The sequence below is a fragment of the Falco biarmicus genome, chromosome 7 (genome assembly GCF_023638135.1).
Source record: "Falco biarmicus isolate bFalBia1 chromosome 7, bFalBia1.pri, whole genome shotgun sequence".
Classification (NCBI taxonomy): Eukaryota; Metazoa; Chordata; class Aves; order Falconiformes; family Falconidae; genus Falco; species Falco biarmicus.
In genome coordinates, this window is record NC_079294.1 from 41,474,721 (window position 1) to 41,492,666 (window position 17,946).

A 17,946-nucleotide genomic window follows, 5' to 3' on the forward strand; every position below is an offset into this window, starting at 1 on the left:
ACATCATGTTTTAAATCATTAAAAGACACAATCACCTCCTTTTAAACTAGCCCATAACTTTGAAATCAGAATCCAATTGCCTGTTCAGGCTCATTAGCGTCTTTGGATCCTAATGACCCACTCAGTTGCAGTAAATGAAAAACTAATCCTTGCTTTATGTCATTGGCCGAAAAGGATTAGCCAACTCTTGCTACCCTGCAATCAGCCTTGTGCTGGGGAGGTTACTGCCACGTAATACTGTAAGTCTACATATTCCAAGCTGTTACAATAAGTAGCACTTAGAGCTTATTTCCTTGAAATGCTTAAGCATATTAATGCTATCGTGTAAGATTGTTTTCTTACAGTGCAATGCTGCTTCTTCCATGCCTGTGCCCAAAGTTTGCATTTACCCACATATATCCAGCGATGCCCCTTTACTTGCAACATTAAGTTTTAATTATATTCAGAGTCTTTACATGAAAAATAAAATAAAAATTTTTTCTTTGTATAGGGCCCAGACTGGGCAGCCAGCCACGTGCAAAATTTCAGTGGGGTTCGGTGCAGTAATTTTCTTGAATTTTGTGGAAAGACTGCAACTCGGACTGTGAACAGTTGCCACTGAAATCAGGCTTTTAATTAATTGTTCTATGTTTAAAGATCCAGGTCATATTTTTTGCACCCTACTATCAATCTTAACAAGTAGCTAGAAATAGAGCCACGGCTCTATTTAATGTTCTTTAAACAGCGCTGTAAGTTGTAACTCAGAATTCTGGTAGCTCTTACTATACTACACATAAAATGAGTGACCAATTATATGACATGAGGCTACAATGCTATATACAATTTTTTTCCTCAAAGTATTAAAACAATGTTACAATTGAAAAGTTAATATGGTAAAGAACCAGTTTTAACACTATCACATGCCCCATCCACACTTGAATGTTTTTCTGACACAAAATTAAGGAACCCTTGTGTTTTTATCACCTTGAGCATTCTACACAACAGCACAATGAAGTTTGTCCTGAAGAATGCTATGCTGTGCATATATGCTTTAGAGTGATAGATCTAGGCTGAAGTTACAGAAAATTAATAAATTGCTCTTAACTGGAAACCTGATTTTTAAGTGGTAAGAGTTATCAAAGGTGGTGTGTGAAGCCATAAAACAGCACTACATTAAAATTAATGGTATATCCCACAATTGCTGGAAGTCATTCCATTAGTCTTTACCTCCTAGTTATTTTTTTTAGTATCAAACCTATCCAGCCATTGCTTATTTGTCAGCCAAATATCCTGGAATGTCTATAAGCATGCTTTACAGTTATGCCTCAGTAAAATTAACAGTAAAATAGTAGATGGGTCTCCAGACAAAGAGTTTTATCACCTTAAAAATTATAATGAATTTTTTTTTACTGGAAGACCACTTCACACAACAAGGCAAAAGTGTAGAAATGCTCTTTGTGTTATTTCTGATCAGAAAAAGGACATCTCCACACAGGTATTATTTCTGTGGGAGAAAGAAAGCTGAGGTGTCAGTTTCTTCCTCCTGGCAGCAGCAGATAAGAGTGTAAATTTCATTCTTCACTTAAAAAATTTTACTCAACAAATTACAAAATTAATTTATTCAAATATCATAATATTTCCTACCATTTTGGTCACACAAAGTATTTAACCAGCACTGACTTAATCCTGGGTGATACACTAGCTTTTACAAGGAATTTTCAAGTTAAATAGTTTTCTGTCAAAAACATCATTAAAAACTTAAATGGAACAGGAAAGGTATCAGGGCCCTAAATAAACGTTTGCCTTCTGGTTAGGATACTCATATAAGATTCAAAGTCAAACCCCTGCTCTGCCTATTTAAGAGAGGGGTTTTATTGTTCTTACCTTAGGGCTTCAATGTGAACCTGAACTCTATTTTACTAGGTGCAATAGAACAAGAAGGCAACCCCCACCTTCAAAGATTCACAGCAGAAGTACACAGTATAACCGTATTACCACTTTGCAGACGCCTGCACCACTTCTAAGAGATTACAGCTCCCACCTGCCATCACTATCCCACTGCTGGAGGTTACTGGTCCCTAAGTTCTAGTTGTGTGAGTAACACCTGTTCTTCACCTACTGGAGTACAGGGTGAGCCAAGTTAGCCTTCCACACTTTCAACAGTGATACAAATTAAACTTACTTATTTCACATTAAGGAATGAGGAAAAACTGCACAGTCCATTTACTGCATCTGCACCACAGCGGCAGTAACTGCAAATAACAAGTGGTAATGAACAAATAGCCCTTTGCTCTCAAGCAGCCCCTGCTACACTGACAAGAGGACCCTGTCTATGCTTTCAGATAAGTGTAGTCAGGTGTGTATGTAAAGGACAAAACAAAAATACATTGGTCAGGGAGATACATGCTAGGCTTGGCAGTCCAGCAACATAACTGCTATTGATTTTATAGGCATAATAACAAGGGATCATTTCTAGGGAGAATTTGACAGATACTAACGAAAAATCTCAGTGTATGTTTATAAGCAGTTCATGATCTCAGATTTCAGGAAAGTATCCCAAATACTGAGTGGTTGCCTTTTCTGAAGTAGCTTTCTCTTTTATGTTATTCATCAGCCTATCCAATTTGTGTAAGTAAACACCCAGAAAGACCGAGAACTATGGTTTCTCCCACTTCAGCCAGCAGCCTTGACTACCAGACTGTAATGTCAGAGACGTGGATGACAGAATTCATCAGAAGGCAGGAAAGCAAGCTTCAGGTATGGAATAACTGAGCAAAAAAAAAAAAATTGTACTTTCCAGCTTTCTAAATGATTTCAAAAGATGTGCCAGTAGCGTACCATAAACCACTACCCCAAATAACATAGATAGGCTCTTAAACTTGCTTCTAGCTTATGTTTTTCATATTCAGAGGTACGTAGTAGATCAGAAAAAGTTTTAAATAGATTAACATGGAAACCCTCATTTGGAGAGCATAAAGTTCATGAAATCCCTGTGTCTCACTTCTTATTAGCCAGATCTCAGCAGCACTTCACTAAACCTTCCTGAATCCCTCTCCAGTAAAAAAAAAATAAAATAAAAAAATCCAACTTTCACAAATCTCTAGGCACAAGTACTTAAGGAGAAGCTGAACTGCACAGAAGTCCCAAGGCATTCAGGAGTTTGGCAGAAGAGAAATAGTGGCATATGTAACCAAGCTTTTGGTCATTTAGGGCTTTGCAGGTCAGCAGAGGGAAGGGGATTCTTCTAAAAAGAATCCCCTTTGCACTCTGCTGACATTTTATTGGCAGGCTGTGCAGACTATACTGGTAGGATGCTTTTTGTGAACTTGTTCCGCTCAGTCCACGTGCCCTTCCAATCAGTTTGTGCATTTGCAATGTCTTCTGTGAAGTCTGCTGAATGACGGGGTCTATTCTTTATTTGCTTTGCTTCCATTTCAGCATTTTGCTTGCCTGCTGTCAGGCATGGTGGTTACTTCATAGTAAGTGACTGAGAAACCCCATTTCCCTTACAAATTCATAGAGTTTCAAAAATCAGTAACTTACATTTCACATGTAACGGGGAAAAAACTCAAAAGTGATCTGGTATTTCCTTCAAAGGTCATAAATGTGCAACTGCTGGGTTTAGAGAACATGGTTCTGAGGGATTCACAGGACACAGCGCTGTGGTGGCTCAGAACAGCATTCCTTGCTGAGTAACCCTGATACTGTCTTTATAGCCAGCCATTCCATAAGGAGCCATTTGTGGAGAACTGGCGGATATAGGTGTACTGACAAAAGTTAGACTTTGGGAACTGTCTGCTTTTGGGTTTTTGTTGTTGGAGAGGTTTTTTAAAAAATACTAGATAAAGAGGAAGGAACTTGCTTTCAGTGTTTCAAGTTAGAAAGATAGAAGTTGAAATGTTCAGTATTATAATTACATTTCACTTCCAATATTAAGAAATACCTACAAAACTTTACATAAAATCAACAGTAATATTTATTTCAAAAATGTTATAAATGTAACAATTTAAAAACATCGGTTTTAACTCAAATTCAGCTTTTACAGCTACAATAAACAGTTACTCCAACACAAGTTATTTGGTTTATATCAGAGGCTGAGAGTACTCATCTAGAAGTTTAGACGCTCTTACAGATGTTGAATTAACTTGACACATTACTGTAAAATGATATTTCTGCTGCTTCTCAGTGCCAGTTTAGCAAGAAAGTTCCATAACATTTTATGAAAACAATGTATATAGAAAATAAGTAAGAAAACTAAAAGCTACATCTCAAAGCATATGTGCTTGATGAACATAAACATAGAATTGCAGCAATTGCAATAATGTATTCTTACATGAAATGAAAGGAGAAGATGAAATGCTTTGTACTTTAAGTTAAGAAACTGAAAACATTTGTCAAGGCTAAGTAGGAAAAAAATTTAAAAGGAAGTCAAAGGTATTCAAAAGAACGTAAATGGCTTTGTATTTTGTAAGGAAGAATGAAAACCTTTCACAGAAGGAGACTGTGATGATCTCTGATCCTGTCCAAATGCAAATGGAAAACTAAAGTCATCTTTTCCATCTCCAAATGCATGAGAAGTTGATTCCGAGGGGAAGGGAAAAGCAAATGCATCCTCACTTTCTGATTTCCCAAACAAGCTTCCTATATGGAATACATATTATATTTATTGTTAGATTAAATCTACTGTAAGAATACTGCATTCAGCATAATATGTTTCTTTAACAATATTGTACTCAACACCCTGCCAAGTATCAGCCTACGTTGTGTGTTTATTTCTGCACTAGAAATGGTACTTCCAGGAGGGCGTTACTAGAATCTGCATAGAATGAAGTGTGAAGTACTTGAATGATTTAGAACAACAAAACACTTCTGCATGATATACTAGGCAAAATATTTAGAATACTAAGCAGCAGTCTTTGATAACTGATACATTTTTGCAGATTCTTTCTTCTCTAGCAAACAATGCCACCAGCCACTAAAACACTCTGAGAAACAAAGCTACTGACAGAAAAATACATGAGTTTTATATTTAGTAACACAAAAGTCACACACTGTTCTCTGCAACAGTTATATATGCATATAACCTTATACTCATCACTTCAAAAAAAAGTACCTTTGAACTTGCCACACCTCAAAAAAAAGTAGTTACAGTTCCCTTCAGAAAACTGTTTGATCAAGAATAAGTTTTGATCCTATTGATATCGTGAAAATTTTTATTTCAGTAAAGCCAGGATTTCACACAGAATGTGTAAAAATGCATAGCTCACTTAATACTAAGTGGAAGACACTGTTTATTAAGTCTGATTCTCCTCACTTTTACTTGTGCTGTTTTTACATTGCATACCTCCAACAGTTTAAAATGATGGAAGTCAGTTTACTGTCAACATTTCTTTAATTAAATGAAAACGTTATTTTCATTCTAGTTGAGGGGGCGAAAAAACCCAAAAGATGTACTCTTTACAATACTAAGCTGGTAGCCTCAAGTTAAAAAGCAGCATTTACTAAATACTGTAGCTTTTTTACATTCAAAAAACCCTGTTGTTTTCATCAGTGGAAAAGCTTTGACATTTGAATTTTTTTTCTCCCTTGCAGGTTCTCTCAGTTTGCTTCAAACACACATAACACTATTCCTATTCCTTTCTCATACCTCTTTTTTTCATGACATCTCATATATCTGAAGCCAAATGTGCAGGGAAAGACTTAAGTTAGACAAACCACAAATGAACATAATAAACGACTGTATCACCACTGAACACCTTTTTAGACAACCAAAGGTGCCCTATTAAGCAGGCTCACGAGCTTGTTAGTCACAGAAGCACCAGTAGAAGACAGCTGGTATACGCAAATACATCTGATTCAGACTTACCAGTATCTTTGTGTGGGGAGAGAGGGTTCAAATTTCCCACAGAATAACTTTCCTCTGTCTGAAATTTAAACAGCCATTTTATTTAACACACGAGAAACACAAAAGATAAGCTCTAATGTAATTAGTTCATTCACTTTTGGTGAGAAAGACACTGTCCCAGTGAATGTTAGCAGCCTTCGCAAAATCTGCATTTAAATGTATGTATCAGTCCCTAAAGCTGCAAGGTAAACTCTTTGATGAGATATGTTTCATCATATTCACTTACATCTGCAAATACTCTCCTGCCATTCTTATGGAAAAAGCATCGGGTTGAGAACAGAACAAAATCTGATCTGGCTTTTTAAACTGAAAAGATGCAAAATTATTTCATTCTGTGACATTTTAGAAAAACCTCTAAGCAACAACATAATTACTGCCTACTGAGTAGGACCTGATATTGCCAGAAAGAGTAGCTGAATAACCACTCATCACTCTTGAGAGTAGTTCTTAGGCTAGATTTATAATAGATACTTAGGTCCTTCAAAACTCCCATCTAACTTCAGAGAATCCCATGTGACTAGTACAGGCTAATAAATTCTTGGTTTCTGCCTCTGAGCAGGCACAAAATAACATGGGTTCTGACAGCACTAGGTAACTTAATACCTACCTCATTCCTAAACAATTCACTAACTACTCACCAGTGTATTCTCTCCTACAGGCAGCTGATGCTAGGAAATCTCAACAACACACATCTTGCAAACACAAGACAAAATGATGCTTTTCTTCTTCCCTCCTTCAGCTTTTACCTAGTAACCTCAAGACTGAGCCCACCCATTGAAATAGGAGATACCTGTGTTCAAATCCCTTATTTCTATAACAGGGTTTGAAACGACATTGCCAGCCAGTGATACCTGATATGCACTGACACACATCTACCCTAAATACTCAGTTATCTACCTATTAGCCCAAGAGAGTAAAAATTACTCTAGAGCTCTCTAACTAGGGGACCTGCAAAGAAAAAGGAAGAGCTGGATTCCACTCCCTATTCCAATTAGTTGCCTACCTGTCTCCTCCATTTAAGTATAGCTAATCCATATTTGTTCTCCAGTACTCCTAATAAATAGCCCTTCATTCCCTTTCTCAGTGTTCTGCATTTTGTGAAAAATGGAGGGGGGGGGGGGGCAGGTAGAATTTTAAGTATCTGATTCCCCGCTTCAGCATGACAAAACCACATAGGACAGGCATGCAAGTTGTGAATTTTCCTAGGGCACCTAAAGTTTTGCATTGCAATGCTGAACCAGCAGTCTTTTTGTGAATCTAGTGGGCTGTATGTTTGCACAAGATCCAATCTTGCCCATATGGAAATGATTCATACTTGATCAGAAGTCATCACAGGGGGATCACCAGGAAAGGAGATAAGTATTTTCAGAGGATATCGAATGTAAAATTAAGTAAGCCAGTAAAAAAAATTATTTGCCACAAAAACAACCAGTCTCAAAAACCTCATTCACTGTCAATCCTGTGTGCTTAGCATATTTTGCTTTGTGGAAATTTAATATTCTCAAGTACTTATTTTTACCTCATCACATGAATTTTCTGCCCCAAACACAGAAAAGTCAAATAAATTAAAGCCAGGTGACTTCTGGGAGAAGTTCACAAGAGAAAAGAAAGCAGGAGATTTTGATGTTCCTTCTTCACAACCTAAACTCTGAATGCTGTAAAGACAGAAAGGAAGAAATTATATTACTAGTTTTTAAAAGTAGACAAGACAGATTTTTTGTTCTATTTTTTCTTTTTCTGTTTTGTCACTTTTTTAGATTCCCATATGTTCCATCAATAATTGCTTCTTGCAACACAGAATGAATAACACAACCATTTATATCAAAGTGAGGTGGTATTCTCACCAATTCCCTACCTTTTTACCAAAAAAAATGTTTAAAGATAGAACAGGGTGTAACAAATATTACTGCAAGAAAATACAACAACTTTAGCAAAGGAGCTACAAAGAACCTATGTCTTGTATATTTCTAAGCAGTCCCCCACTTTCAAAACAGCTTCAAGTGGAAATGACATTGTAAGAGGAAAATCTAATAAATTACCTAGCATAACTCAAAAACAAATCAAATATTTTCAGAAGAGCTTTCTAAAAAAGTCTTTCTATAGTATCTTTCAAAAATAGCAGAAATGTTTATACAATCAACATCAATACAACTTTGCTCAAAATCAGAATAACAGCTGATATCATACAAGTCAAATGGAGGTGTTTTAGAGAACCGAGTTTTCTTCCCCTTTGAGTCAGGTGTTCCTACAAATGCAGGTGTTTCAGGTGTTCTTAAAAAATGTTCTGCACTTTCTTCTGCTGTGTCAGGATTATCTTCATTTGACTCAAAATATGTCTGTATGCCCTATTAAAAAAAAATACATTAAAGTTTATAGCACATAAAATTTCCCAAAAATATCATTGGTCCATTTACCTATAAATAAATGCATTATAAGTTTTAGGGTTGGTTAGTTATTTTTATTCTCATTAAAAATAAAAGTATTTTAATAAAATGCTCAGTGACATATTCACCATACTTAAAACTGTAGCCTTAATTTATCTAATTTAAAATGGGCCTCTTGTGAATGAATCTGTGTATGAAAATTTTCATCCAAAAAATAAACACACTCATGAACTGACTGAAAACACTGATTTTGAATAAAAGAACTATTCCACTCTAAAGTATGTCTTAGCATGACACTTCAAGTCACACTGGAGTCCTCTTGATACTCCCTAGTGAAATGAAGGAACAGCACCATCAGAATATATTTCAGTTGACTGAGATAGTTCCTTTTCCTCAGCAAATGTTAAATGTGAATGTACACTTGGATTCTGTGGAGCTACTTCCACCAGACCCAATGCTGTTTTAAAGACATTCTTCTCCACCAGCTGCCTGCAGGCGTCAGCCTGTATTGAGCCAACCATAAGATGAGATCTCAAACTTGATCTTTGTGCACTGGTTTTGGCTGAGAGTTCATAGCTTGTATGATGCTGTAGTTTGGATTTGTGACGAAAACAGTGTTGATAACACAAGGATGTTTTAGTGATTGCTGAACAGTGCTCACACAACATCAAGGCCTTTTCTGTTTCTGATGCTGCCCCGCCACTGAGTATACGTTGGAGATGCACAAGCAGTTGGGAGGGGACACAGCTGGGAGCGGACACAGCTAGGTCAGCCCAGCTGACCAAAGGGGTATTGCACACCATACAATGTCATGCTTAGCAATAAAAGCTGCAGGGAAGAAGGAGGGGATATTTGGAGTTACAGCATCTGTCTTCCCAGGTAACTGTTACATGTGATGAAGACCTGCATTCCTGTAAATGGATAAACACTGTAGGTGGAATGTAGTGAATGAATTGCTCATGTTGTTTTGCTGGCATGCACAGCTTTTGCTATACCTATTAAACTGTCTTTATCTCAACCCACAAGTTTTTGCGCTTTTACCCTTCTGATTCTCTTCCCCATCCCACTGTGTAGGGAGTGAGCAAGTGGATGTGTGCTGCTTAGCTGTTGGCCAGTGTTAAACCACGTCTTGATACCACCTATATATGCCAACTGTACACACATCTGGCTTCAATATTATGGTGTGGTGAGCTTGATCTCACATTCAGGCACAGCTAGTAAAAGCAGTGCCAATGGAGCTACACAGACTCTGCAGCTAGCACAGAGCTTATTTACTATAGTTTTGTGGGAGAAATGAGTCTCAAATGCAAACATTTTTTTAAAAGGTTTCATCAGCTCACACTGATGAAAATTATGATGTGAATAGCATAGTCATCCTAAATAGCCTGTTGTTAAGGTAGCATAAAAACCCCCAAAACGCTGACATGAACAAGGGCAATGATCACTGTATTAGTAATCAGAAGGCACTGACTGGCTTCTCACCTGTTAGGTGCTTTATAATGAGTCACTTTGCTGATTTCTGAGATTTACCTCTTGCCAAAAGATTCAAATATGACAAGACACTTTGACTATTCTAAATAAAATAATTACTTATGATGTAGAAATGCTTTGCTTACTTGAGGTATATACAAAGAATCCTTTGGCTCATCTTCTGCTTCTTTATCACCACATTTGGCCTCTTGGTTTGCTATACAAAAAAGACAGCACTGCTTTTATTATAACAGCATTTTGAACAGATAAATAAGAATTATGTTGTGGTGAAAGAATCCTTGAGAAAGGGTTACTAACTTGGCATTGCAATTGGTAAGGAAGTGTTCTGACTGTAGTTTTTATTATAATAACCCACTTCGTAGCTACGTCCATAATACCTCTCATTCTGCCACTTACTCGCTATCGTTACAGCAATGCTTAGGCTGCTTCATATGGTTTGGTATGTTCTTCAAACCTACTTATTGCTCCCTGAGAGTGCTGTTTGTCTAATCCAGCTACTGCCCTCTGAGAGTGCTAATATCAGTCAATAGAAACCAGGTGGAAACAATATAAAAAGCACATCCACATGACACTGATGAAGTGTCTTAAAGAATTGGGCAAAAGCCAGGGTAAGAAATTAGAAGAATGCTATCAGACTTTCAAGCTTCAGGTGGTGCAACATTTCAGGCACTGTGGATTAAGATGCTGTGTTTCAGGACATGTAATTAGGATTCTATTTAAAAAAAAAAAAAAGATTATAATTTCTGACATGCATCTGAAGTGGCAGCATAATTAGAAAAAATACATTTAAACTGAAGCTCAGTGTCTTGTGATTTAAAAAACTATAGCTGTATTTGTAACTACCCTGTTTTGGTTTTGTACACATTCTGTATGTAATTCTCAAGATAATTTTCATCTTTAATAATCTTAGACTGATGCATCAAGATTCCTAAATTACTGAGTTTACTATATCCCTTTTCTTTGCATTTTCTCATGCCTTGTGGGCAGACTTTCACACCAGATTTCATTTTACCCAAGTAATCTGAGACTAGAGCGTGGATTTACAAGAGATGCTGGAAGCTTCCTTTTATTAACAATGGTTAATGCAGAATGAATCCCACATTACTGAGCAGTTTAGTCTCTATTTAAATTAGGAAATTGCATGTCTGCTATGTTTAAAAGTTCAAACTAAATAATCAAGGTGGAAAAGGAATATAAATGGTGGCTCACTTAATACCAGAATGAAAATTTGGCCCCTAGAACTTTGTCTAATTATGTGATCCAGCATATAGTAACAGCACAACCAACCTATCAAAAAAAGACAGTGGTACTTTACCTGTTGTTGCACTTTCACTCTCAAACTGTTGACTGGAAGTCATCTGCTTTGCAGGAATTACCAGTCTAAAACCAAAAATTATTGTTTGTCTAAATATGGATTATTTCCATAAACCTCAATCTCAAGAATGAAAACTATTTATGGAAGAAATTTACCTGAGTTGCATTTGGTTTTGTAAGTTTGCTGTTGATGGAACTTGGGCAATTTGTGGGTTATTAGTCTCTGCAGTGTCAATAACCATCTAAAACATAGTAAAAGATTCAAATGAGCAGTATATGAAACTGTCACTTCAACAATATCACTCTGATTTCTCCTTAGATTGTGGAAAACCCTTCTTTTAGGGATTTGCCTGACCCCTAACCAGTCTTTAGGGGTCAGGCAACATAACTTGTATTGCTTATCTTTACCTGCATTTTAACAGCATGATACCCAAAACTGCTTCTATAATTTTTTTATAAAGTCTCATTCACAGCACTGATAACTAGATCTGAATAATTAACTTTTCTGTTGCACAAATAACATCACATTATTTACAGACTATATCCAGGCTTGCTATGACTGCAGCCAAGTTGCTTCTGCTTGGCAACGCAGAAAGGGCTGGAGCCAGGCATGTCTCCACCTCTAAAGGCCAAAGTAAGTATGCACATCAGTGAATACATCTCATGTGTGGACTGAAAAACTGCAGAAAACATGGCATTACTCCCACTTCACAGATTTTCATCAGATCAGAAGGCCTAACTGTTACATGTAGCCTGTATGTGCACCTTAAGGGCAGACTGGCACTAGGAGTCTATGCCTTGGCATCAAATAACACATTATTTCACAGGAACCTGCTAGTTCTGGTTTGGTTTTAGTTGGCAAAATGTACCAAATTGAATTCAGTTCAGGGTGGGGGACAAAAGGGCTGGTTATGCAGAATCTGACTGCCACTCCTATAGTTTACATCATGCCTCTTCTGAAGCATAGCAACCTTCTTTCTTCCAATCTTTTCGGTTTTCCTCAGACTCCACCTTCTTTCCCTTGCTGCCATCACCCTTCCTTAAAGTTCCCTTAACCTTGACTTACTGCTTCCTGCTCTTCTGTAAGTGCAATTCTAGGTCCCAGATTCCCATCCTCAACTCTGGATTACCCTGGCAACAGCCCTTCCATCATCCTCATCATGTCCAACTCCCTCAACCAGTCACAAATCAGAATTGCTTGAAATTTCTTCTGGTCTTGTTCCACTCAGTCTAGCCATGGTCCTTCATGTTGTCTTGTCTTACAAAGGCTGCTTCTTCTACTACAGACTCCACTCTAAACTGTTCACTCACTTCATCCTTCAGTTCCCTTGAAATTCTTAAGAAAATCACAACTAGTTCTGTTAATTTTTTACTTGACAATTTTTGCTGTTCATTAAAATTTGGTTTTAAATAGGTACAGTGAGATGCCCCTTATGAAGAAAAGTGTCAATATAGAAACTTCCCCAAGCTTCTGCACAGCAAATACAGTTGCAAACTACTTATCTCCTACGGCCTTACCTTATCTGAGTACTCCTTTTATATTTAACAGTCTATTGATCCTATGAATATCCTTGCACTTGAGATTTTATCAGTGGTTTTCGTAAGTGTGCAAGTTGTTCCTCCAGCTTGTTTCTGAATTGGTTTAATGTGTCTGTATATTTAAGATAATGAGCTGCAATACACTTCACCTTTTCAAAAAAGTGCCATAGGAACTATTTGTTTATGGGTGACAGATGGAAAATGTAATTGTGGATACCTCAAGTGTATAAAAAAGCAATGCTGCTTGTGGGTTTATTCCTCTCAGCCCAGATTTTTGTTTCTGGAACTCAGCTGTTAAATGTAGGCAGTCCTGTATAACATCCTTTTATGTCTTTTATTAAATCCTTCATTATGGAGTAGATGGCTGACAATTAGTCACTAATAAATTACATTCCTTCTTTAGAATTCCAAAAGTTTGCTACATACAACCCAGTGAATCCTCAAAGTTTATTCTAAATTTTAAAAACTATTATACAAAATTAATTGGATAGATGGTCCACCTCAAGTTTGGCATTAGAATGCTTCTATGACTACCAGTTGCACTTTCTAAGAACATAGATATTTTCAGAATGAAAAGGTATCAAAGAAAGATTTTTATTATGATTACTAAGATCAGAGTCCTGGTTGCAGTATTAACAAATTTTACCTAAGATATAATAGCACTAGATATATCTGAAGTGTTTTGAATTTAAACAATCACATAAAACAGATCATAAAATCCCATGGTTTTACCAGTGGGAGAGCTACATACCTGTGATGAATTTTCTGCAAGGCTGGAACAACTGCTAGTGGCCACTGAAAGCTCCATAGATTTTTCTTTTTCTTCTCTCCCTAAATTAATAAATATTACTTAATACTGTCAATAGGATTAAGCATGCAAAGCACGGCATTGTTAAACTGAACTTGGGAACAAAGCTTATAAATTTTCCTGTTAACAGAGAGCTAAAAGAAAGTTATCACAAAATATGCAAGTATCAATCAATTTACTGGAAATAATACTCAGTTAATATTTAAGTATGTATGCAAACCATGCTAAAGATATGTTTCAGATTTTTCTGATACTATGCACCAGGTATACATGTCACATTACTCATCGCACAGATAAAAGAGGAATCAGACACAGATTTTCAGAACATAAAGACGGGTATGTACCCAACTTCCATCAAAAGCCTGGCTTCAGCTATCACAGTTGGAACAGTTCACTGGGTTTTTTTATCATGGTTTCCATTCATTTACACAAAAATAATCCAAAATTCTCACAAAAAAGATCATTAAACACACTGCACCTGTTTCTGTTCGTTGCGTTGAGAACCTAATACTCTGTACAGACTGGACTAATTTCCTAGGAATGCATGGGACATGTAATGGTTTATACAGCTGATGTTTCTCACTTAGCAAAGATGGATGTTCACTCTCTTCAAATACCCTAAAGAAAATCAAATTTTAAAAAAATTAACATTTGCCAAATAAAGGAAATAATAAAACATAACTGCTTCAAATAAGTGGACTTTTCAAGGCAGATGCATGCTGTCGAGAGGTTCTACCTCCTTCAGCTCCAGCAGCTGATAAAAATTGAAGATTTCTTAAATTATATCAGACAGACAGTATCACTGGAAGACATAAAGTAGTAATAACCCAATCAGAAGAACATTGCTGACTTAAATTTTGTCAATATCAAAGAAAAGTATTAGTAGTTTGGGGGTTTACACTTTGATTTAAGTACTTCATTATTGTAGTTCTGAAATCACATTTTCACATTCAAAAACACTTTCTCTCTGAGATTGGAATACTCACAACACATACACAAAGGAGAAAACTGCAGCAAGTGTTTTCACTTGTGGGGTAATTATCTGCATAGGGTAAATAGCCTTTTACAGTGTAGAAAGACAATGGTTAGAAGAACAATGAAGGATAAAGTGGGTATTTGGCACAGGAACATTTACCATTTTTTAAAATAATGAGTTCTATTTTATTTTTTCCCTGGCATTCCTGCTTAGGCCTCTATGCTTCTAGCTACAACATCTGGTTTATAGCTGACTGAACAATGCTATTCAGAACAAATGAAGCATTGAGTCAGACTTTTTGTTCTTCTTGTAATCTTCCATAAATACAAATAATATAAAATGCGGGATGCACTTTATAAGGTAGTGTGGAGTAAAATTAGCAACACTACTAAAAAATAGCAAACTAGAAGCACTGGTTAAGATATATGGACCAAATAACACATAAAACTAATATACATGCACAACTGTGCTCACATAAAACCATTAATGCACCTCAGTCAAATAACTCTGATGAAAAGGACTATCTTCACCCATAAAGTTACATATACACCTAGTTCTGTGCTGGGCTGAGACCTAACAAACTATATAAACCACATACCACCTAATGCATCAATCAAAAAACCCAGGAGTAATAAAAGATTTTTTACCAAATGTCTATTAATCTTTCAGTTACAGTAATTGCCCATATTGTCAGCAATGTGTACTACAGGAAATAAGATGTGTATATGGATGATGCAGAGAGCACAAAATCAAGGAGAAATAAAAACAGAGCTAAGCACAGAACGCTGGCTAAAAATGCTTCACTTTGTTCAAAATGGCTTATTTGGTCACTTTACCACAATCATCATTCAAAAATGAATTGAACAAGGCTGCTGCTGCTGAGGTCATGAGTTAGATTGCCATAAACCATTTATTTTTACAGAACTTAAGATGCCAAATTGTGTTTTTAAAAGTTTCTGGAGTCAGTTTCCATGAGCTTTTGTGGGGCCTAGCAGACAACTCTACATTTCTAAAAAGTCACTCTCCATGAAATAAAGCATTCTTTCACAATGTGTATCTATTCAGAAGAATATATCAATGGCAGAGTTACAAACAGGACTCGGAAACACTTAAGGTATTTATTTTTCAAGTAAAAAAAAACCTTCCAAAAAAGCCTGCAGTTAAACATTATGCATATGCTATATACCTGCTCCCTTCTCTCCCCAAAAACACTATTTAAAAAAAACCCACGTGCATCTTCTCTGACATAATTAATAACCATTGAAGGAAAAATCAAACTGCGTACTGAAGCTCAGAATAGTCCAAATTGCAGTAACAAGAAAGATCATTTGCCTTCTTTCTTTATATTGTTAGTAGACATCTGAGTAGGTAAAAAGTCTTTGATCCATACTGCAAAATAGATAACTTTTTTTTACTAAAGTGCAAAGGAAAAAATAGATATTCTTAAGTCAAAATAAAATCCCATTTCCTTAGCAGTAGTTTCTTCTTTGTAGCATATGAAGAATCACACCTGCTACTGTGGTATTTACCAGGACTCTCTACTGAAGCTATGCTCACTATTCTGATCAGGCGCACACCAGCAAGTCCTTTAGGAAGCAGAACTTTTAATAACTAGCTGCCATAGTAACCAGTAACTAATAACTGCCTATGAGGCTGTGGTCAGCACAGGGTGGACTCTTCATATATGTTTACATTTAGAAGTCCAGAAACAGCTTTAGAAGTATTTTTCCAAGAATTATATTACAAAGTTTTTTCTTTGATCACATTGAAAGTGTGGTCAAGCATCAGAAGAAGTTGCCCAGGGACATGGTGGAATCACCATCCCTGAAAGTGTTTAAAAAACACATAGATGTGGTGCTTAGAGGCATGGTTTAGTGGTGGACTTGGCAGTGCTGGATTAACAGTTGGACTCAGTGATCTTAAAACTCTTTTCCAACCTAAATGATTCTATTATTATCTTAGCACATTTTCCGTTTGTGTTTTTTTTAGTGTTGATAATCGCAGATTCATAATATACCTATCTTTAACATCGTACTTACTTAATCAGACGCATCTATGCTTTCTAGTGAAGACTGTTTTTTTTAATACGCTAACACCAAATAAGGATTTTTAAAACAATTTTTATGCCATTTTCTACAAGCCTTGATGTTACTAATATCTTTGACATAAATAAGCTTTAAAATTGACTCTAGGAAAAACATTAATTAATAATCAGGTTATGATCTAATAGCATATGCTACATCACATAAATGCACACATGGAGGTTAAAAGGCAATGTGAGTTAGGATAGTGTCAAATGTTTACAATATCTTATAACTGTGATGCAAACCATGGATTTATTGCTTCAGTAAAAGCATCAAAAAGATCTACTTGTATGCAATCAAGACACAACTTCAGGTGAAGGCACAAACACCTGAAGTCTCCCTGACATGGAGGTAAACATACAAATGGCAGGTCTAGCAACACACCCTTTGAATTCGTTTCCATGAGGAGCCCTACAGAGTGCTTCCTATGCCTCCAGGTGCACAGCATAGATCTCTGCCTTTTACAGCAGGTCTTTAATTGGCATTTTGCTTTCTACAGTCTGAATATACATGGGTCTCTTTGAAAATTCAACGGGAATGCTTCCCATCTTTTTTTTTTATCTAGTCTTAAAACTGAGTGGATTTCTTGCTTCCCTACATTTGTTTCTGAGGTCTTGACAATTACAGAAAACTGATATAAGAAGGTAGAATGGGTGTAAAGTCTTAAACCACAAAAAATAATCACCTCAATAATTCATAGGTCTGTAAGCAGATATTAAAGACCTAAAATGCCCCTGTGGAAAGGGTCTTGGGGACGATTAAAATTACACATTTCTATAGACATAGTCCACTAAATCCCTATTTAAGGCTCTAAAAAGCATTTTTTTTTTCCAAGCCCATCATAATGTAAAATCACTTGGACAAAGCCTTTTGGACATACCTTCAGTTTAATTTGGATTTTGGTCTGAAAGTGTCAGCTCTAAGGCTTATGTTTCAACAGTCACGAGGACTCCAGACAAACGCAAGATAGTCCTGATGGTGATTTTCAGTCATTGTAATTGAGCTCAAATTAAAGTGAGTCCCAGCTGTAAATGACCACTGACTAATTTACTAAGCCATTAATCCTGTCTATGAAACTTTCACTCATGCTTGTTTTTAAGAACTAAATTAAGAGTTAAATTTCTTAAGTAGTTCAGAGCTAAGACAAATGGCATGTGGAACCCCGACTCTTTTTCCCCAAATACACATTTAGTAGGGTTAATGTATTCTATCTCTGACTGCACGGTCACTGTAGTTGTATTCAAAATTCATTAAACTATTCACATAGATCTATCAGCAGTAGCTGTGAGGAGCAAAGGTTTCTATAAAATACTTTTGAAAAGTATGTTTCGGATGTATTTAGCTTCCATGAATCAAAATTCGCCACCATCTTAACACCAAGAAATACAAAACCTTTAAAATTACATCATTAAATCTCATGACCACGGTTAGAGAAGCTTGCCAGTCATTATTTAACAACAATTTCT

The 17,946-nt window shown here is 36.3% G+C and overlaps 1 protein-coding gene across 1 annotated transcript in view; it reads right to left on the reverse strand.

The window, feature by feature from the left end:
• Nucleotides 1-4,334: 4,334 nt before the first annotated feature.
• Nucleotides 4,335-17,946, reverse strand: part of C7H14orf39 (chromosome 7 C14orf39 homolog) — a 29,316-nt gene continuing 15,704 nt past the window's right edge. The window contains exons 9-17 of the mRNA XM_056347571.1: nt 13,899-14,038; nt 13,364-13,443; nt 11,230-11,315; nt 11,075-11,139; nt 9,885-9,955; nt 8,072-8,229; nt 7,404-7,539; nt 5,846-5,903; nt 4,335-4,620 (exon numbers count right to left, since the gene is read on the reverse strand). Coding sequence (XP_056203546.1) covers nt 4,418-4,620; nt 5,846-5,903; nt 7,404-7,539; nt 8,072-8,229; nt 9,885-9,955; nt 11,075-11,139; nt 11,230-11,315; nt 13,364-13,443; nt 13,899-14,038 — 997 coding nt within the window. The 3' untranslated portion in view covers nt 4,335-4,417. The remainder of the gene's footprint in view (nt 4,621-5,845; nt 5,904-7,403; nt 7,540-8,071; nt 8,230-9,884; nt 9,956-11,074; nt 11,140-11,229; nt 11,316-13,363; nt 13,444-13,898; nt 14,039-17,946) is intronic.